Below are 24,624 nucleotides of genomic sequence, written 5' to 3' on the forward strand. Positions count from 1 at the left end.
GTGGCCTGCTTGGGCAACTCAGCCCAAATAAACTCATCCTGAACAATTTGCAAGAAGAGGATGCTGTGGGGCAGCTAGGTGACCCAGTGAATAGAGCACCGACCTTGGCATCAGGAGGACTTGAGTTCAAATGCAGCCTCAGACACTTGACACTTACTGGCTGTGTGACCTTAGGCAAGTCATTTAAGCCCAATTACCTTGCAAAAAAAAAAAAGATAAGGAGGCCATTGCCCTAGGATGACTGCAGATGATGGATTAATGTCCATAAGATGGGCAAGAGGGTGGAAAGAAGGAAGTATCAGATTTATTTTTCTTTTACAGGTTTTTTTTTGTACCTATCCTTCCAATGGTATCTTAAACTCATAAGAGGCAATAACGTTGGCTGCCATGATTGTGCAGAGGCAGCCAATGAGAGGCAGTGTGATGGCAAGACCACCGTGCTTGTGTCAGGAGAGTCTAGGAGTTCAAACCCTGCCTGACACTCATTGGCTGTGTGACCAAGAGCAAGTCGCTCAGCCTCAGTCTCCTTATCTTTAAAATGGGGATAACCATGGTGGCACTATCTACTTCATAGGGCTGTTGGACCAAAAGAGATGATGTAAGCAAATTGTCTTGTAATCCTTAAAGGGCTGTGTAAAAATCAGTTAGCAATTCAATGATAATGAGTTACAGTGCCATATAAATGCCAGTTATCATTAATTCAGTGATTCAGTGGATTAAGGCCAAGTCTTGCCGCTGACACATGATGACTATGTAATTATCGACAAGTCACTTAATCTCTTAATTCCCCAGAAAACTAAACTGACGAATTGCAGACATGTTGCTGTCCTATTCCCTTCCTCACCACCACCACCACCACCACCCATCAACATTTATTAAGTGCACTGAGGATTCAAAAACAGCACCCAGGTGCACTCAAGGAGCTAAAACATGGAAAAGGTAAGTGCAGAGGAGAGATTAGGCAAAGTGCCCCAAGAAAGATGAGAAGGGAGTGATGGCTGTCAGCTAGAGGAATCCCAGGAGGCTTCCTGGAAGAGGTGGCACATGATCTCACCTTGAAGAGAGACTTCAAGAGACTGAGCTTGATAAGAGAGGACTATATCTTTGGCATGGGAAAGAGTCTGAGCAAAGGAGTGGAGGTGGGAAACAAGTAGACCAAAATGAGAGATAGGGAGAAATCCAATCTGACTAAAGTGTAGACTAATACATGAAGGAGAGTAGTATGAAATACAGCTAGAAAGTTGGATTGGAGCCAGATGATGGAAGGCCTTGAATGCCAGGATACTTCCAGAATGGGGAACCCCTGAAAGTCCTGGTGTCCAAGTGGTGACTATGGAGAGAGCTCCTTTCTACCCTTAGTGGAAATGATTACTTTGAGAGTATATTTAAAATACTTATGTATTGTAAAATTGTAATGGCAGGGCCACTAATGATTCCTGCCCAAGTAACAATGGTGTCAATAAGCCTGAACCAGGAGAGGTTTTATTATTTCTTGAGCTCTTGTGTCACTGCAAAGGATGCTTGGCTCTTTTATACAAACACCTTAATCTGTCCTTGGTGACCCATCAAACCCTCCCTCATTATGGCCCCATTTCTTTCCCACAATAAGCTACCTATTTTTAACCATTTTCAGTAGGAAGCATTTATTTGGCCGCTCAGCATCCATTCATTCACTCATCCATTCACATTTGCCATCTTTGAATCATCTTCCACTCTTTACCATCCCTTACCACCCCCACCACCCCCATAGCCAGCCAGTTGCCAAGTTTTATTGACTTACCTCCACATCCCTTCCAACTGTTCTCTAATATGCCACTACCTTATTCAGGCTCTCCCCTGGTATTTCCTGTCATGGGGAATGATTGCTACATTCTCCTAACTGTTCTCTCTACCTCTACTTTCTCCAATCCATCTTCCACACAGCTGCCAAAATGGTACTCCTTTTTCAAGTATTACTAATGTCTTCTGTTTTTATTTCATGTTCATTTCTGAGTATATCCGTCTCACCTCCCCAAGCCAGCTAACCATCCCTTATAATCAAAATTATATTTCTAAAGCATAGGTTTGGACTATGTCGCTTCCCTGATCAGTAAACTCCTATGGCTCCCTCTTACCTCTAGGATGTTATAAATTCCTCCTTGGAGCATTTAAAGTCCTTCACAACCTGGCACCAACCTACCTTTCCAGGCACAATTTCATTCAGCCATCCTGGCTTTCTTTTCTTCTTTGCACATGACTCCATTTCCATCTCTGTTCTTTTGCATGAACTGTCCCCTATACATAGCCCCCAGTTTCCTTCCATTTTGAGGTCTAATACCACCTTCTACCCTCCTTCATGAGGCCTTTACTGATTTTCTCCAGCTGCCAGTCTCTTCTCCCCTCAAATTACCTTGTATTTGTTTTGTATATTTATATGGGTATGTATATTGTGGTAGAATGTACAGTCCTCAAGGTTTCTTTTTCTTTTTTTCTTTTTTTTGGCAATTGGGGTTAAGTGACTTGCCCAGGGTCACACAGCTAGTAAGTATGAAGTGTTTGGTCTGAGGCTGGATTTGAACTCAGGTCCTCCTGACTTCAGGGCCGGTGCTCTATCCACTGGGCCACCTAGCTGCTCCCAGTCCTCAAGGTTTCTGCCCAGCAGCACAATGTCTACCACAGAGTAGGTGCTGAATTTATTGATTGCATAAACACTGAGTACCTAGAAATATAACCAACACTGTATTTAGCCCTGGGGAGGGAGGGAAGTAGGGGAGAGCTACAAAGTGAGTGACACATGGTCCCTGCCTGCAGGGAATGAAAACCTAGTAAGATGCAGTCCATGAAAGGATCATATAGGAAGAACTGAAAGGGACCTTATAGGTCCCTTTGTCCAATTTCCTCCTTTTACAGAGAAGGAAACTGAGGCCCAGAGAGATGGAGTAGATTGCCCTAAGTCACTTAGGCAACAAAAAGCCCAATGATTTTTAGCCCCTGGTCATTTCAATTCTGAATCCAGTGCTCTGCTCTCACAGGTGGACTCTGCAGAAGAGGTCTGTGATGGTTACAGTTTCAAAGGCTGCATCTCTTACAATATCTTACCTTCTTTAGATGATTTTTTTCCTGTTGACTTTGGACTTGTTGATCCCGTCTCTTGCTTTTTTTGTCCAGAAGGCCTCAGTCTAGGGCCTTCACCTTGGGAAATGAACAAACAGATACTGTGGGTAACAATGCAATACCAATTGGACCAGTTGGACTGACATCAAAGGGCCTGGTCTGGCAGCAGCAAATGCTCCCAGATCTAAATTTATGATCGTCTTTATGAAGTAACAGATTAGTTTCTAAAAGAAAGGCTTCATTTCTTTCCTCTAGGTGACTGATCTGGGCCCTATGAGCTCAGTGGTTACCTTTATGCAAATCAGAGGCTAGTGAACATTTGACCTCTGAATCCCTCTCCTCAGGCAAGACTCTAGACCTGAAAGTTCCCCTTTAATCTTCCCCTTCCTCCATGGGAGGGGGATTTTTTGATTAGGTTTTCTCAGTATCACAACCTATCAGAGCTTGAAAGGACTTTAGAGAACACGTATTCCAACACCTCCATTTTACAGGCAGGAAAACCGAGATCCAAAGAAGGGAAATGACTTTCCTATCTAGCAGGGAAGGGAGTCAGGACTATAGCCTACATCTTCTGACTCCCTGCCCAATGTTATTTTCCTTTTCCTACACTGCCTCCCATCCTTCCTCCGTCCTGGAGGAGAGGAGACATTACTGAGCATAGGATTGGAGGCTCAGGCTTCCAACATCCCCTTTCTCTCCAACAGAAAAGAGTCAGTAGTTCTGGCAGGGCTGTAAGAGACAAATTGTACCTCTCGTCCTGGGGTACTTAGTCCAGGATCCGCAGGTTGATGGGCAGAATTCAGGGGCTGGCAAACTTAAATGGGAGAAAAAATGTACATCTTTATTTCCACTAACCTCTAACTGAAATGTAGCATTTCCTTCAATTATGAATGTAGATAACATACCACAGTAGTATTAGGAGAACCTATGACTTTGTCATCAATAGAATTTACTGATCTTTTCATATCATATTGCAGTTGTTACAGGTATCTCAAAATAGCTTTTATGCTCGTCACTACATTGAAATGACTGTAGTTATTAGAGCTGCTACTAGATCACAGGTAATCAAAGTCTTCCTGATTTCAGATGCTGGCAGGATATAGTCAGCCATCTATAGGCAAGCTTCCCCAGACTTCCAAAGGGGCCCATGACCCTGTCCAAAAGGTTAAGAAACCCTGTTCTAATCTATCCTGACATCTTTCCCCCAAGGCAAAAGGAAGGTTCTTTTTCCTTTTCCCCTATAACATAAGCTGGTCTTAACATGCTTTCTGAGATTCAGGTCCCATTACCCTCCCCACACCCCTATATCATCTATTCTCAAGCTCTGGAAGGTGCTTGTAGAAAGAAAAATAAAATTTTCTAATAGCTAGCATTTATACAGTACTGTAAAGTTTGTAAAACACTTTTCTCTGGCATCTCTGAGCTCTTTTTATAAGGTGAGTCTGGCATCCAAAAAAAGGGAAAAGGACCTATTTGTACAAAAATATTTATAACAGCTCTTTTTGTGGTGGCAAAGAATTTAAGAACTGAAAATCAAAGAGATGCCCATCAATTGGGGAATGGCTAAACAAGCTGTGGTATATGATTGTAATGGAACATTATTGTGCTATAAGAAATGAAAAGCAGGATGACTTCAGAAAAACCTGAAAAGACTTACATGAACTGATGCAAAGTGAAGTGAACAGAACCAGGAGAACATTGCATACAGTAACAGCCACATTGTGCGATGACTAAATTTGATAGACTTAGCTATTCTCAGCAATACAATGATCCAAGACAATCCCAAAGGACTAATGATGAAATATGCTATTCACCTCTAGAGAAAGAATTGATATTGATTGAATACAGACTGAAGCATGCTATTTTTCACTTTCTTTTTCTTTCTTCCTTTCTTTCTTTCTTTCTTTCTTTCTTTCTTTCTTTTCTTTCTTTCTTTCTTTCTCTTTCTTTCCTTCCTTCTTTCTTTCTTTCTTTCTTTCTTTCTTTCCTTCTTTTCTTTTCTTTCTTTCTTTCTTTCTTTCTTTCTTTCTTTCTTTCTTTCTTTCTTTCTTTCTTTCATTTTCCCCCTTTTATTCAAGTCTTTTTGTACAAAATGACTAATATGGAAATGTTTTACATGATTGCACATGTTTAACCTATTGTTTACTGTCTCATGGAGGGGGAGAGGAGAGGGAGGGATGGAATTAGGAACTAAAAACTTTTTTTAAAAAGTTTAAAATGGTTTTAACATATAATTGGGAGGAAATAAAATATATACAAAATAGATAATGGGGCAGAATGAAGTAATCTAGTGACTACAATTTTAAAAATAGGGTGAGTCTCAGGGTAATAAGGGGTTCCATCCTCTTCCAACTTCCTTCTCTTGGACTCAGGCTGTGGCCAGGGCTCTAAAGTTACCAAAATCCTGTTCTGAAGGGGATGGCAAAAGATGCCTCCCCTAAGTGTATTCAGCTGCTGCCCAACAATGCAAAAACCACAAAATTTGGAGTGGAAGACCTGAGTTCTGATCCCAGACCAGCAAGCATTTATAAAGTACCTAGTATGTACCATCACTGTTCTAGGTGCTCAGAATGCAAAGACCAAAACATAGAAATCTCCCAGTTCTCCAGGAGCTGGCATTCTATTTTTTTTAAGGTAATTGGGGTTAAGTGACTTGCCCAGGGTCACACAGCTAGTGTCAAGTGTTTGGTTTGAGGCCAGATTTGAACTCAGGTCCTGCTGACTTCAGGGCCAGTGCTCTATGCACTGCACCCCAGGAGCTGGCATTCTAAAGGAAGAGACAGGCATATATCTTAAATATAAGCACATTGTTCACAAATGAATTCAAGGTAATTATGGGAGGGCATGCACTAGCAACTGGAGGGAAGGGGAAGATGAGGAAAGGTTTCTGTCCGATGGTGGCACTAACTATGTGACCTTGGCTCCTTCCTCTGGGCTTGTATTCTTCTTTGTAAAATGAGGGGATGGGACAACATGATTTCCACAGTCCCTTCCAGTAATAAATCCTACAATCCAATAACCTGTGGGGACAAGGAACTCCCTTCCTGGTGAGGCAGCTTTCCCATCATCGGACTGTTGTGAGCCTCAGTTCCTTTTTTTTTTGTCAAATAGACATCATCATCTCCGGCCTCTTCACCCAGCAGAGATATTTTGAGGACAGGATCCACTAAGATCTCAGAAGTGATAGAAGTCCAAGCAGTACACAAAGCTAAGTGAGGGAAGGGCTGTGCCCCTGGGCAAGACTGAAGGAAAGTAGGACTTGGTAAGTCTGACTATGAGAGGCTGCCCTGGGATGCTGGGAAAGATGGGCTTGTTTCTCTCTCAGGTCTTGGTCAGTTCACTGAATCTAACACCTTCATTTCTCAGCTGGAGAACTGAAACCTAGAGAGGCCCAAGGTCACACAGAGCTAGAATTGAACATAGGTCTTCAGAGTGGTCTGGGGAAGAAGAATAAGTCCCTAGAAATAAGCTTGAGAGCTAGGGTTCTTGGGTTTCCTTCTCTGGGTCCCCATGAATTTGGAGATACTGAAGTTCCAGGGCTGCATCACAATCCTCTCTAATGTTCCTAAAGAGAGAGAACATGGTGAGTAAATCAGGGCCACACCTTGCTTTGCCCCTCGATTCTAAGCCACCCCCTTTTCTTGACCCTCCCCACACTCCGTAGTGGAGCTGCCTTCAGGCCTCTAGAGCAGCCTAGTTCCCTACAGAACAATTTTCTCCTCCCTGCATAAGGGCTGTCTCACCGTACCTCACTGCCTCCTGCTCATGAATTTATCTTTTCTCAATTCACATGGGAGATAGGGAGGATAGTAGGGCTGGGCTCATATTTATGATGATTGAGGAACATTGGACAAGGCCTACTGACTTCCTCCCCCAAGAGTAATATCCCCTTTACCAGCTTGTCACAGTGCCTGGAATTGTACTGTTAGAATATGTTCTTCCAGGACCTTAAGAAGCCTCTGAGAAAAACCCTAAACCTCTAGGAGAATAAGACCCTAAGTCCTTAACAACAAGCACCTTAGTGAGTAAGAGGGTGAGCCTCCCTGTGGGATTAGGGGGATGTCCCAGGAGGAGTGGTATTGAAGGCAGAGGTGAGAAGGAATGTAGGCATGTGGGAAGGGAGCCCTTGGCTTAATACCATGCCTCAGCACCTTGGTGAGTCAGCTCGAACCCACAGAGAGATATGACCAGCCCTGCCTCCCACACCACTGCATGGGAACAACACTGGACTGAGTTATCATACTCCAGCCTCTGCCACAGAATCACAATGGGATCTTTCCTCTTTCTGGGTCTCAGTTTACTGCTGTCTAAAATGAAGGAAAGTGTCTAGATCATCAGATCTGTGAGATACAGGCCCCAGGGAGACAGGCTGCTGAGACCAGCTCATTAAATGACCTAGCTGCAGAATGTGGAAGTAGGCCTTCTGAAGAGTGACTAACATAATGCTTCACACATTCATTTATTTTTCAAGTGGATGTGGCTGTTGTTGTGAGGAATAAGTATCCACTTTGTGGGGAAAACGTGACTGAGTATGCAGCTTTTTTTTTCTAGCGTGTTTTTTTCTCATTCGAGAGACACTGGTATGTGTGTGGGGGGGGGTATCCAAGAAATTTGCTGATATTAGATATGGAACCTCAAACTTGGAAAGAGTGGGAATGGCTGAACCAGAGGGTCTCAGAGGAGCCCTCCAGTTCTAAATCTCATGATTCATGCCTGAGTGTTCAAGTGTCTGGACAAGCACTGAGTCATCTTCCCAGCAGCCTCAGACTCTGTCCCCTCCCCCCACCTGTCTTCCTACAGCTCTCCTTGGCCTAATGGAAACTACTGGTCAGGGGGACACTTGTTCCCTGGGAATGCCACAGATTCTGGGCATTGAACTGGAGCCATTTGCCTCCATGGGCCAGGTCACTAAATCTCCCTGGGCCTCAGTTTCTTCATCTATTAAATGAGTTGGATTAGATGATTTCTGAGGTGACTTCCAGTTCTAAATCTATGACACTATGATCCTATGGGTCTGGATCATGAGGCCAGAAACACCAGCAGTTGGTTACAATCCCAGGTACCTACCTGGTTATGCCTCTTCTCTGGGCAGAAAGTTTCTGCAGCTCCCTCCTACCTGCTAAGTAAAATACCATTTTACATGGCATTCGAGGCCCCCCCCTTTTTTTTCAGGCAATTGGGGTTAAGTGACTTGCCAAGAGTCACACAACTAGTTAAGTGTCAAGTGTTTGGTCTGGGGTCATATTTGAACTCAGGTCCTCCTGACTTCAGGGCCGGTGCTCTATCCACTGTGCCACCTAGCTGCTCCCCATTTGAGGCCCTTTACAATCTGACACCACCCTAACTTTTTTTTTTAAGTCTTACTTTTGTTTTATTGAATTGTTTAATCCTTTCACATTTAAAGTTATAATTGTTAGGCTTGTATTTGTCTCTGTTTCTCTTAGTACTGCTTTTTAAAATTCAATTTTATTCTTTTCCATTGATTTGTACTTATTTCTTCTCCTTCCCACCCTTCCCCTCAATTAAACAAAAGAAAAAAAGATAAAGAAAACATTTGTAAAAAAAATATTTGTAGTCAAACAAAGCAAATTCCCCCAGTGGTTAGTTGTGTCCCAAAATATAGCATCCATTCTGTATCTTGAGTGTATCACCTCTCTGTCAGGAAGCAGGCGGTATGCTTCATCTTCAGTCTTCTGGAATGTTGGTTTTTCATTCCACTAATCAGAATTCTAAAATCTTTCAAAGTTGATTTTCTTTATAATGTTGTCATTATTGTGTAAACTGTTCTCCTGTTTCCGTTCATTTCACTCCACCTCAGTTCCAATAGATCTTTCCAGTTTCTCTAATATTGTCCATTTCATCATTTCTTATGACACAATACTATTCCATTAGTTATATATCATAATTTGTTTATGAACTGTCTGTTCATATCCCTTGAAAATTTATCTTTCAGGGAACCACTCTGGTTCTTATAAATTTGAATAATTACTTTATGTGTCTTGGGTATAACTTATCAGACAAACTTGCTGCAGAGATTTTTTTTTCTCTCCAGTTATCTGTTTCCTGTCTAATTGCAGAGGTTTTGTTTGTGAAAGAAAAAAACACTTTAACATTTAAAATTTAAATTTAAAACTTTAAAATTGTATAAAATCAAAATTGTCCATTTGATCTCTTACGATCCTCTCTCTCCTTTGTTTGGTCATGAATTTTCCCATGATGCCCTCCTTTACCACTAAGCCATGTATCATCCTACCTTTCCAACCCTCCATTCAGCCATATCTTCAGGACAAACAACACTGTGCCCCAAAGGACTCGCCTTATTCTCTCCAGGTCTTATTCCTGACCTCTTGAACATTCACATGCTATGGAAAGGGTACTCACTGGCTTTGGAATCAGAGCATTTGGCCTGTGATGCTCACTGTATGATGTGACCTTGGGCAAGTCAATTAACCTCCACGGGCTTCTCAGTTCCCTCATCTATAAGAGGATGGTGTTGGACTATTTGGCTTCTGAGGTCCCTGCTAGTTCTGAGTCAATGACTATATGATCCTTTTTTTCCCCTTCTTCCCCTTTTGAATCCTATTCATTCTTCTAAGTCCATTTGAAGGGGGCTCCTTCAAAGGCTCCAGGAAGCTTTTCCTCTTCTCACACAGTACTTTGTTATGCAGTCTTCTAAAAGTCCTTATTTGTAATGTTGTATATTCCACTCATCTGTAGATTGGTGAGATCTCTTAGGCGCAGCAACCTTGCATTATATTAACTTAGTATCTTTCCCACCACTAACCACATTGTTTTACACAAAGTTGCTATATAATAAGTTATAAAGTTATAAATGTGTGCCAGGTTTTGCGCAAAGAAAGCAGCTAAAATGAGAAGAGGAGGAGGTTAAGGGGGGAAAAAATCTTTGCCACAAATTTCTCTGATAAATGTATCATTTTAAATGATGCTAGGGAACTGATTTAAATGATAGTTAGGGAACTGATTGAAATTTATAAGAATTATAAGAATTCATAAGAATAAGAGCTATTCCTCGTGTTCCTCCTGGCCTAACAGAGATTCTTGGTCAGGGGGACTTGTTCCTTTGAGGCTATCCTTTTGTCAAGGGGATATAAACAGACAGTTTTCAGAGTAAGAATCTAAGTTATCAATAACATGAAAAAACGCTCCAAATCACTAGAGAAATGCAAATTAAAGCAACTGTGAGGTTCCTCCTCGCATCCCTTAGATTGGCAAAGTGGACCAAAAAGGGGAAATGACAAATGCTGGAGGAGCAGAGCTGTGAACTAGTCCAACCATTCTGGAAAAAGCAATTTGGAGCTATGCCCCAAAAGCTATTAAGCTGTCCATACCCTTTGACCTGGCAATACCACTGCTCAGCCCAAACCCTCAAAAACATCAAAGAAAAGTGGAAAAGGACTCATATGTTCAAAACATATTTATTGCAGCTCTTTTTGTAGGTGAGGAAAGCTGAAAATCGAAGGGGTGTCCATTATTTGGGGAATGGCTAAAGAAATTTTAGTATGTGAGTGTGATGGAATGCTATTGTGCTGTAAGAAATGATGAAGTGGATGGTTTCATAGAAACCCGGGATGATTTGTATGCACCGATGGAGTGAAATGAATTGTTCTCCTGAATGATTCACAATGAAAACACGCTACCCACTTCCTAATAGAGAGGTGATGGACTCATAGTGCAGATTGAGACATATTTCTTTTTTTGGACATAGACAATGCAGAAAATTGTTTTGCTCAACTATATATTTTTGTAACAGTTTTGTTTTCTTGCTTTCTCAATGGGGAGGGGGGAATGCAAGATGTGGGGGAGACAGGTACTTTCGTTGATTGAGAAAATTACGTTAAAAATAAATGTGTACTGAATACATGAAAAGATGCATGGAAAGATAAGTAACGGCACAAAGCTGTATAATAAATGTCATACAAAGGCAACAAATGCAGTAGAAGTTTCGAGGTGGCTAGGTAGATCAGTGGATAGAGTGCAGGGGTTGGGGTCAGGAAGACCTGAGTTCAAATCCTACCTCAGACATTTACCAACTCTGTGGAAAGTCATTTAACTTCTGCTTTCCTCAGATTCCTCATCTGTAAAGGGAGGATAATAATAACACCCGCCTTCCAGAGTCGTTGTGAGGACCAAATAAGTTGATGTTTGTAAAGCACAAAATAAAGTGTCATCATTAGGAGAGAAAGCATGCCTCAACCTTGGGTTCAGAGTGGGGCTAGGGAATTTGAGGACGTCCAACTAGTAGAGTCGGGATACCCAGTCCCTGTCCTCAAGGAATTTTCCACCCTCCTGACAGATAATAGGTATTTATTCATGGATGGCTAATAGCCCAGAGCCCCCTTTTTATTTCCCCCATTACACAAAAGACAAGTGGTCCCTCTCTCCAGCTGGAGGGAGATAGCAGAAGGCCCTTTCCTGGCCCAAGATCCTTCTTCTTAAGAGAACGAATGAATTCCTTAGGATTCTACATGGCTATCTGATTTCATTTTGTTACATGGGCACCCAGACTCATCTTAGGGTCATGAGATCATAGCCCTTCCCTTGACACCCAGGAACAAGAATGATAATAATAAAATCTAGCATTTATAAAGTGCTCTGGGATTTGCAAAGTGCTTTACATGTGTTAACTCATTTGATTCTCCCCAAACCCCTGTGAGATAGGTACTATTCTTATCCCTATTTTGCCGGTCAGGACACTAAGGCACAGAATGATGAAGTGATTGCCCAGGACCATGTAGCTAGTAAGCGTGAGGCAGGATATGAACTCAGATCTTCCTGACTCCAAGTCTCGTGCTCTATCCACTGCTCCACATAGTTTCCTATAAATAATAATAAAAGTTCTTACTATCAGAGTCATCGGGACGGTCACATGTTTCGACATCAAAATCGGATATGATTTCATGGGTAGAAATGACATGAAAGAAGATGCGTTACCATCTGCTTTGGACATCTTTCCACCGGATCTGCAGCTTCTTGTCTCCTCCTGGAGGATGTGAGCACCTGCGAACAAAGACCCTTTGAACCCTCAGGGCTTAGGACAATGCTTTGCTCGTGCTTAATAAAGGCGTTTTCTTTCTTCTCCTTTTTTTTTGTTCATTCATTCATTCATTCTTCATTCAAGTGTCACAACATCCCTGTGACTGGTATTATTCTTTCCATTTTAGAGTTGATGAAACTGAGGCTGAGGGAGGTTACACACAGCTAGGATTTGAACCCAGGTCTCCCTGAATGCACTCCTAGTTGAGAAGCCTGGGTTTGCACCTGCCATATAGCTGCTTATCTGTGTGATAACCCTTGGGATAGCCCTGGCTTCCTTATATATTAAGTAAGGTTACCAATCCCTGCTCTTTCTATCTCCTAGGGCTCCCAGGAGGCTTAAATAAGGTAAATCCCAATGCCATTAAGAACTCAGAAGTAAGGGAGAACTATCACTATTAGTAATAGTGGTACTAGTAGAGGGACAGCATGGTGGGATGGATAGAGAGAGGTGGCCTTGGAGTCAAAAGACCTGGGTTCAAGTCCTGACTTTGGCATATCCTGGTTGTATGACCCTGAATGAGTCACTTGCACTCAAGGTGCTCAAGACAAGTGATGTCCAACTCAAATAGAAATGGAGGCCACTGAACCATATATAAGGATCCCTGCAAGGTTGCATATTGACTTAGAAAACCATGGATTAAGATTATGAGGCAAGTATTTGACACCTCTGCTCTAGGCAGCTCTCTTTAAGCCTATATGGACCTATCTGTATTGGTGGTAGGATTTTCCCCTCCCAGGAGTTCCCTATATTGACAAAATCACAGGTCCAGGCTCCATCTCTAATAGCAATACCAATAAAAAAAACCTCTGCCTTTTGTCTACCTTTCCCAGAAAGCATGACACTCATAATTATATATATATATGTATATATGTGCATATAAACATGTATAACATATATGCATATATGTATATATGTGTGCACGTGTGTGTGTGTGTGTGTGTGTGTGTGTGTGTGTATAAGAGATCTCTGAGAATGCACAGGTTCCTGCTTTACTACCACTTTGTGACATAAGAAAGGTTTCCCATCTCTGCTAAGAGCAGCAAGGCTCTAGTTCATCTGTCTGTCTCTGTCTAGACTATTTCTTTCTGAAGTCCTTTCCTGGGTACTTTACATCCTGTTCTTGTGCTGGTCAGTTATCCAGTGGTCATGCACCACAAGCCAGCTGGGGAGTCTAACACACAGACCATCATCACTTCCCAATCCCCACAAGGCTGGAGAAAAAAATCCAAGGGAATGAAAATCCAGTGCTAGCTTCATACCGAGGACAGAGGGAGGAGTCAGCAGCCTGATGTGGCTTCAGCTCCTAGGTGAGAGCTGAAAGCGTCCTTAGTCATCATAGAAGTCTCATTCATATTTTCTGGATCAGGAAACTGAGGTTCAAAATGAGACAGGAATGTAACTAGGCTCACTTGGCCAATAGGACTTACATTCTGTATCCTTTGGAAAGTTTTTTTTTCAGTTTTCAGATGGCAGCTTCCAATAACAGTCCCCAAACTGGGGTGTTTGTGTGATGGGAAATAGAGCATCTAATGCCCTATGTTCCTAGTCAGCAGTTTGAGATAGGAGGTAGTTCCTCGGGTAACGCTGACCCTAGGCAAAACTACAAGCCAACTCTGTCCATGGCAACTTTGCTCCTGACCAAGGACCCCCAGGACCAGCACCCAAGAGGTCTGCTGACAAAGCCAGCTTCAGGAAATTCTGAGAACTGCTAGGCTCCATTGCAAATATGAAAACCTTGGGAAACCTTGCCTCTACTATCCCCTCCCTCCCAATACTCTGTCTGAGAGACCAGGAGGGAGAGAGAAGGGGAGACAGTGATTCCACACATCTCAGAGGCTCTCAATTCTCTATTTTTCTGTCACCATCTTTATTCCAGAACCCTAGGCTCCAAACTTTTGAGTCATCTATGACTACTCATTTTCCTTCAATCCCCACAACCCATCGACTTGCCAAGTTCTGCCTGTTCTTCCTATCTCTCCCATCTGTCCCTTCTTTTGCATTTCCTTGATAACCAAACTGGTCCAGGCTCTGATCCTATCATGCCTGGTTTTCAGATGCTTCTTAAGTGGTCTCTCTGCCTCAATTCCTCCTCTCTCCAATTTATTCTACACTGTCTGTCAGGTTCATCTTTCTAAAACACACCATGGAGCTGTGAATTGGTTCAATTATTCTGGAAAGCAATTAGGAAGTATGGTTAAAAAAAAAGGTTACTTAAACATTCATTCCATTAACCCAGAGAGTCTAGTGCTAGGCATGAGCTCCAAAGAGAGCCTCTCTCAAAAAGAGAAAGAAATACTAATTTACAGTATTTTATTAATAGTTTTGGTAGAAAAAAACTGGAAACAAAGGTACCCATTGATTGATGAATAGCTAAACAAAATGTGATACATGAATGAAATGGAATATTCCTACACTGTAAGAAATGGAGGTAGAGAGAATGTGGAAAATCATGGGAAGACATATGAACTGATCCAGAATGAAGTAAGCAGAACCAAGAAAACAATACACATGATGACTATGACAATGTAAAAAAGAACAACAAAACCAAACTGAATGTTGTTTAATTATTTTAGTAGTATTTTATTTTTTCCTATTATATGTAAAGATAATTTTTAGCATTCATTTTTTTTCAAAATATTGAGTTCTGATTTTTTTCTCCCTCCCCATTTCCCTCCCTAAAACAGTAAGCAATCTGATATAGGTGATGTAGGTGCAATCATGTAAAACATATTTCCACATTAGTTACAGTTGTGAAGGAAGAAACAGACCAAAAAGGAAAAAAAAACACAAAAAAGTAAAGAAAGTGAAAATAGTATGCTTCAATCTGCATTCAAAGTCCATTAGTTCTTTCTCTGGATGTGAATAGCACTTTCCATCATGAGTCCTTTGTAATTGTCTTGCACCACTGTACTGCTGAGAAGAGCTAAGTCATTCACAGTTATCATCACACAATGTTGCTGTTAATGTGTACAATGTTTTCCCGGTTCTGCTCTTAATATTGTATGATTATAATGACCAAGCTTGGCTTCAGACAATCAGAGAAGTCTGAAAGTTAGAAGGGACTTGAAATAGCCACCTAGGTCACACCATACCTGAAAAAAAAATACCACTACAATATGCTGGACAAGTGTTCATTCAGCCTCTGCTTGAAGACACCCCACCCTCTGCCAAGGGGGGAGAAAAAATTGAGAGTTTGTACCCTTTCTTCTTTGCAGAGGTGTGTATATGGGGAGGGATACAGGTGTGGAATATTGCATATCCAGTCAGAAATGGTTGATGTATTGACTGGTTTCGTTGAACTGCTTCCCTCTGCCCTCTTCTAAAAATGTTGTTTTATATTTGGAAATGAATGTGCTAGAACAAAAATGCATCACTGAAAACACCATTTTCTAAATCATAGATTCTTGGACTTCACAGTAAAGAGAGGACTGAGATAGGGTTGACCCATTTTCTCACTTCTTCCTACCTATTGGTTGAACCATTAACTACACAAACTAGAAATTTTGAGTAATGCGTGTATCTTATGACCTACTTTGTTCAAACTGTACTAAATTCACCTTGATAGGATTCAAGGTGAGAAGATCCTACACACTACTGGGAATAAACACGTCCTCGTGAATTTCTAATTTGATCACGGGTAATTATGCGAAAGTATTTGAGAGAATTTTTTAAAAACCAGTTACATTGATTCAGACAATTGAAATGCCTGAGTCCTCAGTTTTGTACCAGCAGATCTCCTTAAATCTTCAGTTGCTAATTAACTGGCAAAGAAATCATAGGCAATTTTACTTGGGATAAGGCAAGGACTGCAAAACAGGGAAACCCTGGGATGCCTATCACTGGGCATTCCTGCCTTGTATGGGACCAGATAACATTTGAGTCCCTTCTAACTCTGGGCTGCTGGGAAATAAACAAAGAAGTTAGGAGCCCCAGACTTTCTACTTTTAGCATAATGTCCATATGTTATTCCACGGAAACCCACATCTGTCTATCAGCACATATAATGTACCCATCAAACCCATTCCTCACCTCTATATCCAATGACTATCTCTTCCCTGATGCTTAGATAAGACTTGCAACACAGGTCTCCCCTCTACATGACTTGCCACCTCCTCTGTATTTATTTTGTATGTCCATAGTCATTAGCAGTCAACATTAGAATGGGAGCCCCTTGAAAGCAAACGCCAGGTTTTTGCCTTTTTTTTTGTATCCCCAACACTTAACATAGGCACATAGTAATTGCTTACAAAATGCTTGTTGATAATGAGGAGGAAGATGATGATGAAGACTGATAGGATTCATGATAAAGAGAGAAGCGGGTCTTCTTAATGTGAACATATTATTTATGACGTTATACCTTTTGACAGTGCCAAGGACTTTGGGTCCTAGGACTTTTCCCCACATCTTCAGTAGCTGGGGGTGGGGAGCGGGGTGGTAATGAGGAGGCAGGAACTGCAGCACCTGCAGAAGCAGTTGCCAGGTTGAATTACAAAAAGGGCAAATTTACTGGATAATGGTCACATGGAATGGACCAGAAGAAGAGCCCGTGGTCTTGAGGGGTGCCTTCATTCCACAGGTTCTTGGAGAGTTCATCAGGGTCTGAAAGAAGGTGGTTTAACTCAGTGGCACATACCACCTCTTGTTTCTTCTTTCAGAGGCAGTGATGATCCATGTCAACTGTCATATTTAGCAAAGTGTTAGTATTAAAAAGCTGGGCCTTTGTTTTTACCTAAAACCTGAGGTCATGAAAAATGCTCTAAAATTTCCCCAGAGCAACCTAGCCTGCTCTTCTCTTCTTTGGCAACTCTGGGAGAGGCTCATTGTTTATCTGCACTCTACCCCAGACAGACATACTGTTGTTGCACAAGCTCTAGAAAATATCCGTACAAGTGCATGTTGAAAGCTGGGCAGCAGACATTCTTCATCCACAGTCTTTCCTCTTGGATAGACAAGCCAAGCTCCTTTGAGGGATCAAAGATTTCTTCCAGGAGGCTCTACAGGTTTCTGTATAATCAGCACAACGTCCTCAGCAAACTGGAGCATCCTGGGGGCCTCATCATCCACGAAGAATCTGTCCTTGATCTAGACCGGTCACCAAATACTTTTGGACGGGAGATCCGGAATGACCTTGTTGTATGGATAGGAGATACCTAATGGCCAGTCCTTTAATAAATATTAATGCTTTACATACATTGTTTCATTTGGTCCTCAAAGGAGCCCTGTGAGGTAGAAATTCCCATTTCAGAGGAGACTGAGGTCATCTGGTGTGTGTGTGTGTGTGTGTGTGTGTGTGTGTGTGTGTGTGTGTGTGTAGGACATGTGCTTTCCAAACCATCTCTTGTGAATCCAAATTGGCTTCTCTTTCTACAACTTGCAGCTGCCTCCTCTTAATAACACATATTATCACCACGTGTGTGCATGTCGCCAGTCTTCCTTATTCTTTCTTGTCCATACAACTTAGGAGCTTTTGCACACATATTTCGGGACAGTATTCGTTGACGGAACGAATTACCGTATTACATGTTTTGGAAGGTAGAAGTCGCGCACCTCCGCTGCAGACTTAGGAATGTATAGAATTTTGCCTATCTGAAGATGTGGCCCTACAGAGCGAGCCTTTGGCATTTCTCGGCCATAGTTCAGGTGCTGGACAGAGCAGCTCCCACTGCCTTCCTGTGTTGAGAGGGTTCGTGGGGATTGGAGGGCTGCACCCCAAAGGCCACTCACCCCGTCACTCAGCCTCTGCTTTAATGGCCAAATCGAAGCTGAGGATAGGACTAAAGGGGAGGAGGGAAAGGGGACCAGCCGGGGTCAGCAGAGTGGCCGGTCTGGCCAGAGGCGGAGGAAGGGCCAAGGACAAAGGCTGCCTCCCGCCCGCGGGGTCCCTCCACGGATTCAGGACTTTTCAAGTTCCGGCAGTTTGGAAGTGGGCGGGGAGGACCCCTGAGGGGAGAAAGTTGCTTAATTTGGGATAAGAGAACTCGCGCTCCGCCAAACCCTGGGTGCAGAGAGTCCAACGCTCCCGGGAGGCCGCTGCAGCCTGTAGAACGTGCCCGGTATCCATGGATGGAACGTTCCCGGGAGCTATGGATGCCAAGCTCCCGGGAGGCAGCTGCGGCCCATAGAACGTCCCTGAGCTTGGGCTGGAACGTTCCCGGGAGGCGGCTGCAGCCCGTAGAGCGCCGCGGGAGCCGCAGATCTCACCCAGCGCCCCGGAGGCTGCTGCAGACCGAGGAACCCGAGCTCGCCCGCGCGCCGCCTGCTCCGCCCCTGCCGCCTTCTCCTCCTCCTCGTCCTCCGCCTCCTCGTCCTCCGCCTCCTCCGCCTACCCCCGCGCACTCCTGGCCAACATGGCGGCGGCAGCGGGGGTCGGGCGGGATAGTTTACCTGAGCACTGGTCCTACGGTGTCTGCAGGGACGGCCGCGTCTTTTTTATCGAGTGAGGGGCGGGGGCTGCGGGCGGGGGGCGCAGGGCCGGGAGAGGCGGGGCGGGGGAGGGTTTAGCGGCGCGGTTCTCCGCGCACCCCGTTTCCCTCCCGGCACTAACAGGTGCACGTCTCTCCCCGCCCCCCCGCAGTGACCAGCGCCGCTGCACTACCTGGCTGCACCCGCGCACCGGGGAGCCCGTCAACTCGGGCCACATGATCCGTTCAGGTGGGCGCGGGATCGGGGCTGGGGTAGGTGGGGGGGAGCGGACGGGAGGAGGCAGCGCGGGGCCGGGGCGCTGTGCACCCACAGTACCTGGGCGGGGAGGCGTTGTGGGCAAAAGTTTGAGCCGACTTTTCTGGGTCTCTTTCCCGGTCTCTTTCCACCTGTTTGGGCTGCCTCAGATCTGCCCCGCGGCTGGGAGGAGGGCTTCTCGGAGGAAGGCGCCAGCTACTTCATAGAGTGAGTCTTGGGGGCCCGCTATTGTGCGGCGGGGGCTGGGGAGGGGGCAGCCGGGGAGGGAGTAGGGCTGGTGGGGAGGCCTGGAGCTCTGGACCGCGTCGAGCCCGCCCTGCCGGACTTTGGCCGGCCCCGCCCGCACCTGGGCGCCATGGGGAGCGCCCCTGCCCACCCGGCACGTGAGTGGAGCCTCGGATGGACTGCGCTGGGGCTGGGGTCGGCCAGGTGCCCGGGTGCCACAGGGGGCTTTCCGTGTCCCCGGGTCTCAGGGGCCGGCCCCGCCCCCGGCTCGGATTCTGTTGGCGCGCACTGCCCAGGTTTCGAGAGCCGGCGTTTGTGCAGCCCAAGCGGCCTGGGGTGGGCTGGGGAGGGGCGGGGGGCGTGCAGGGGGCTGTGCCTTTTCCTCAGCAGAAGACATTGCTTCTCTCCAGTCCTCATCCCCTTCCTCCGAAGTTTGCATACTGTGAAGCATCGCTGGGGGTGGGGAGGGGTAGCAGTGTCTGTGGCCAGGATTCCAACTTCCCCCGATGTGACCTGCTTGTTGTGCTGAGAGAGGGGCATCGGGGGGACATATTTGCTAAGATCCCCTCTCGCCAATCTCTCCGGAGTCAGTGGTTCTGGGACTTGTTAGTTCTTCAGGGGCTGGTGTTTGAAGCACCAAAAGCTCTGCAATGCTGTGTTTCCCTCTTCTGCCTCCCAGTACATACAGATGGTAAAGTCAGCCCCTGGTGGGCAAGATGTGCCCTACCCTGTACTTTTTTCATAGCTCATATAGGGCTGCCAACATCTCAGCTGCCCAAGTAAGTACTTTTGAAATTAAAATAAAACTTACTGACTTTCTAACAGGACGAAATGTATCCCCCAGCTCTGTTCTCTTCCCCTAGCCCCCTGTCAGACTGCTAACAAATTTCCTCTGTTTCAATGCTCTCTTCTCCCCCCAACCCCTCCCCGATCAAGTCTGTGGCTAACTTGCGTGGAAACTCTAGGAGAGTTCTTTATCAAGCCCCTAGATCTTGCTGAGTGATTGTGGATAGGTCACTTAACTCTACCGAGTTAATCCTTTCAGTTCCATCAGCGGTAAAAAAACCGATAATGCCAGTGCTAGTGTAGGTGCCTCAGGGGCAGAGGGTGAAAGGGTAGACCTTGGAATCAGCCAGACCTCTGGCTTCCCACCCCCACTGACTATGATCCTGGGCAAGTCATTTAATCTCTGTTTGCCTCAGTTTCTTCATCTGTAAAATGGAAATGATAACATCTATCTTGTATAATTGTTTTGAGGGTCTAATGAGATTGGGTATGTAATGTACTTTGTAATTCTTAAAGTGCTTTATGGAAATAGGAGCTGTTATTATTTATTATGTGGTGTAAGGGAGGGAGGAAAGACCCTGGCTTTCTTTTTTGGAGAGGGCTATTGGTTTCCAGGATGCTGAGTAGAATATGAAAATAGCTTCTGGCATCTGGTTCTAGTAATGGGCCAACAATGATTTTGGAACTGTCAGGAGTTCAGTTTGATCTGTCACCATCATGATTACAGGTGCCCTAGGGGCATATAGGGCACTGGTGAAGTTATTTATCCGGACTCTTATAGCAGGTACTTGGGATCCCCTCGAGTGTTCCCCCCACCCCTTATCTTACATACCTGGTCTTCCTTGATAATAATATTACTTGACATATGTTTAATCTCATTTGAACCTCTCGTCAACTCTGGGAAGCTGGTATTACAGGTGTTAATATTTTCATTTTACAGATTAGGAAACTGAGCCTGAGAAATATTAAGTGACTTGTCTATAGTCAGGCAGTAATGGTCAGCGATGGGATTTGAACCCACCTCTTCCTGACTCCAAGGCTACTGCTCTATTATATCATACTGCCTGAGGCCAGGAGGATTGTGCATAGTAGGTCTTTATAGAGCTGAGACTGAAGTAGAAGTCCTATGTTTTCTAGCTTAGTTTTTCCAGTATGCCCTCATCAATATAATTAATGGAAACCCATAAAAGCAAATGGGGGGCAGCTAGGTGGCACAATGGATAGAGCACTGGCCTTGGATTCAGGAGGACCTGAGTTCAAATCTGGCCTCAGACACATAACACTTAGTAGCTGTGTGACCCTGGGCAAGTCACTTAACCCCATTGGCTAGCCAAAAAAAGGCAAATAGGGTCTTTGATCAGCTGGTGTCCAAAGAGTAAGCCAGGAATCTGGGAGGAAGGGAAAGGACTAGGTGGGCCTTAGTTTGGGGCAGTCAAGCCTTATGGGACTTCAGAGGCTAGAGGTGGTAGGCAACCTGTGGACATGCTGGCTGTGGGATGTGGAGACACAGTGAGCTGCTTTCCCTCTCTTTGAAGTGGCTCCAGATTCCCCTGTGATTGCCTCAGGGCTGGACATGTGTCTTGGCAACCCCCCAGTGAATATGAAATCCAGAGGAGCCTAGCTGGAGAGATGCTGCAGCAGATGCAAGAAAGATACCAGGACCATGGCCAGGGAAGGAGCCAGATTCTGCCCCTCCTCCCAGACTTCTGACTATGCCGGGTACACTTGAAGACCAACCTGGGCTGCAAGAAGATCCCCGATGGGGCTAGGCAGTCTGGACAGACTAAACCCCCTGATGTGACTGGTCTGGGTTGATGTTATGGGGCGGCCAGGTGCCTGATCTGCTGTCCTGGAAATTCTCATCTGTGGATAGCAGGAACTGGGGATGAAGACTCTAATACTCCCTCCCTGCCCTACCTCCATTCCAACCCCCGTGAGTATGACACGTGATACATCTTCTCCTGTAGATTAGGGCAGGCCCCTTCAGGGACAGCTGAGTCTTTCTTTGAGCTGAGGACCATGGCCTGTGACAGCATCACAGCAGGCACCTGCTCTCCCTCAGGTGTAACCAGGATATTTAGTTGCTTTTTGCTAACATAAGGTATTTTGCTTTTCCAGTAGTGGATTCTTAATGAGAAATAGCAGAGAAAAGGACATTAGACTCTGGAGTCAGGAGACTCAGGTTTCATTCCAAGCTCTCCCACTGGCTTACTGTGTAACCTTGGGTAAATCCTATTATTGACTGATGGAACTGAAAGGATTAACTCTATAGAGTTAAGTGACTTATCCACAATCACTCAGCAAGATCTAGGGGCTTGGTAAAGAACTGTCCCAGAGTTACCATGAAAGTTAGCCACAGACTTGGGGGGGCAGGTAGAGAGGGGGTGGAGGAGAGGGCAGAGTATTAAGCATTGAAACAGAGGAAATTTGTTAGCAGCCTGACAGGGAGTTAGGGGAAAGAGAACAGAGCTGGGGAATACATTTCCTCCTATTAGAAAAGACTTAAGGGGCAGCTAGGTGGTACAGTGGATAGAGCACCAGCCCTGGCGTCAGGAGGACTTGAGTTCAAATGTGACCTCAGACACATAATACTTCCTAGTTGTGTGACTCTGGGCAAGTCACTTAACTCACTTAGAAAAAAAAGGACTCAACCTCTCAGTTTCCTCATCTATAAAATGGAAGGTTTGTTTGGTAAGGCCCACTCTGGCTTGAAAATTCTTTTCATTCTCTCCCTCTAGTTCAATTCAACTGGACAACAATAATAATATCTAGTAATTTTTTTGTGTGTGTGTGAGGTGACTGGGGTTAAGTGACTTGCCCAAAGTCACACAGCTAGTAAGCGTTAAGTGTTTGAGGCTGGATTTGAATTCAGGTCTTCCTGACTCCAGGGCCGGTGCTCTATCCACTGCACCACCTAGCTGCCCAAATATCTAGCATTTTTACAATAATTTTAAGGTTTGCAAAGCACATATTCTGTATGTAATAGTCGTTTTGTTGGAATTATCATTACAATAACACTGAGTTAGTTGCTATTATTATCCCCCTTTTTACAGATAAGGAAACTGAGTTAGAAATTAAGTGACTTGCCCAAGGTCATAGCTATAGTAAGTACCTGAGGCAAGATTTTGAATTCTGGTCTTCCTGACTCTAAGGGCTACCCACCTGCCCATGTTCTACTTATGTAGCTCCTGCTACATTCCAGATCTGGTGCTAGGTTCTGGGAATGCAGAGACAAAAATGAAATGCTTCCTGCCCCAGAGTAGCTTATGTTCTCCTGGGAGGAACAACCTATACAGCTCCATTTCCTTTTCCTCTGCTCTTGTGACGCTCTTGCTGAACTTGGCCATATGTGGGTTAGAGAGTGATTGGCTAGTCCTCTTCTAAGGGTTCTATGGGATACATGCCACTACTTCGTTATTCGAAGTAAGTGAGACCTAACTGTTGTTACTACAGGGTGTTCCAAGGCTTTGGAAAGTCCCGGAGGGTTCCTCTGGCTGATTGGGGAGTTTAAGTGAGAGATCCCAAGAAACTGTAACTTGCAATTGAATGCCTAGTGGTTAGGCAGGTTGGGTAGCTACCCTGTCCCCAAAACACGGCCCTCCATGTTGCTAGGATAGCAGTGGCTTCTAGATCTGGGGCCATCCAGGATAGGAGATGGGATAGCAGTATCTCATGTTCTGTTACTAAGCCAAGCATTTGGCTTTTAAAAACAGGACAGAATGGAAGGACACATCCCAGATGCTGGATGTCACCACTTTTCCAAGAGGAAAAAAAATTCCATGTGTTGTGTATAAGGTTAAGGACAGCAATCCTCTTTTCCCACCTGAGATTAGAGAGAGAAGAGCAGTAGAAATAGTGGCAAACAGAGTGAGAATGGACTATTCTACAAGATGAGTCACTTGCTCACTTAAGACTGGCATCCTTGAAACCCCTTGGAGAATCCTTGAGATGTGGGTCTGAGTAAGCTACTTTCCCAAAGTTCCATTAAACCCTCATTCAATAAAACTCCAGCTTTGGAAAAGTAATTTTCCCAGTATGTCTAACACACTTTCCCCCAGGAATGCTGATTGATATATAATTCTTGAATGAGCAAAATGTGTGCAAGTTTGGAAATCCAACAGCTTTGTTTGTCATTGACTGGCAAAGATGGTCACTGAGATGGTGTCTCTGGAACTTTGTTAGTTTCTGATCTAAATCATTTCTTGGAAACACTGTCAAGTCAGCTTCCTCAGATCATTGATCCAGAGCTGAACAGAACCTTTGAGATCATCTTGTTAAACCACCTCATTTTCAGATTAGGAAACTGAGAGTTAATTTTTTTTAAAAAAATCTATTTATTTTTAACATTTGCTTTTTTAAAAATTTGATTTCCAAATTTTCTCCTTCCCTCCTGCCCCTCCCCCACCAAGGTTAAATTTAACCAAAAGAGAATAAATCAATTGACCAAGTTAATACAGGTGATAAGTGGCAAAATCGGGCTTTGAACTTAGGTCTTCCAGTGTTAAATCCAGCATTGCCTCCTCTACTGTGCTGTCATTCTAACCCAGGAATTCGAAAGCCCTTTTATTTATTACTCAAGGTTAGGCTCAAGGTTCCCAGCACCCTGGTAGTTTGGCATTTTAAATTTCACTTCCTGGGTTTTGTTTTGTTTTTTTTAGCAGCTGGGGAAAGGTGGAAACTGGTTTATAGATTTAAATGTTGGGTTCCACGGTGGCTCTGTGAATAACAGATCACGTTGCCAGGTGGAAAGTGGACAGGGAGGATTAACAGCCTTGAATATTTGC

General features: G+C 44.4%; 1 protein-coding gene and 1 long non-coding RNA gene across 3 annotated transcripts in view; both read left to right on the forward strand.

Annotated features, from left to right (window-relative positions):
• The first annotated feature begins 798 nt into the window (after window positions 1-798).
• Window positions 799-12,190, forward strand: LOC110221100 (uncharacterized). The gene is made up of 3 exons (XR_002328032.1): window positions 799-939; window positions 6,205-6,355; window positions 11,963-12,190. It is a non-coding gene; the product is annotated as an uncharacterized LOC110221100 (long non-coding RNA).
• A 6,054-nt stretch (window positions 12,191-18,244) lies between these two features.
• Window positions 18,245-24,624, forward strand: part of PLEKHA7 (pleckstrin homology domain containing A7) — a 261,079-nt gene continuing 254,699 nt past the window's right edge. The window contains exons 1-3 of one of the 2 annotated variants that reach the window (XM_021005362.2): window positions 18,245-18,587; window positions 18,726-18,802; window positions 18,979-19,036. In XM_021005362.2, coding sequence (XP_020861021.1) covers window positions 18,499-18,587; window positions 18,726-18,802; window positions 18,979-19,036 — 224 coding nt within the window. In that variant the 5' untranslated portion in view covers window positions 18,245-18,498. The remainder of the gene's footprint in view (window positions 18,588-18,725; window positions 18,803-18,978; window positions 19,037-24,624) is intronic. The other variant, XM_021005363.2, reaches the window with a different exon arrangement.

Source organism: Phascolarctos cinereus, unplaced genomic scaffold (assembly GCF_003287225.1).
Source record: "Phascolarctos cinereus isolate Bilbo 61053 unplaced genomic scaffold, phaCin_HiC Scaffold_9;HRSCAF=440, whole genome shotgun sequence".
Lineage (NCBI taxonomy): Eukaryota > Metazoa > Chordata > Mammalia > Diprotodontia > Phascolarctidae > Phascolarctos > Phascolarctos cinereus.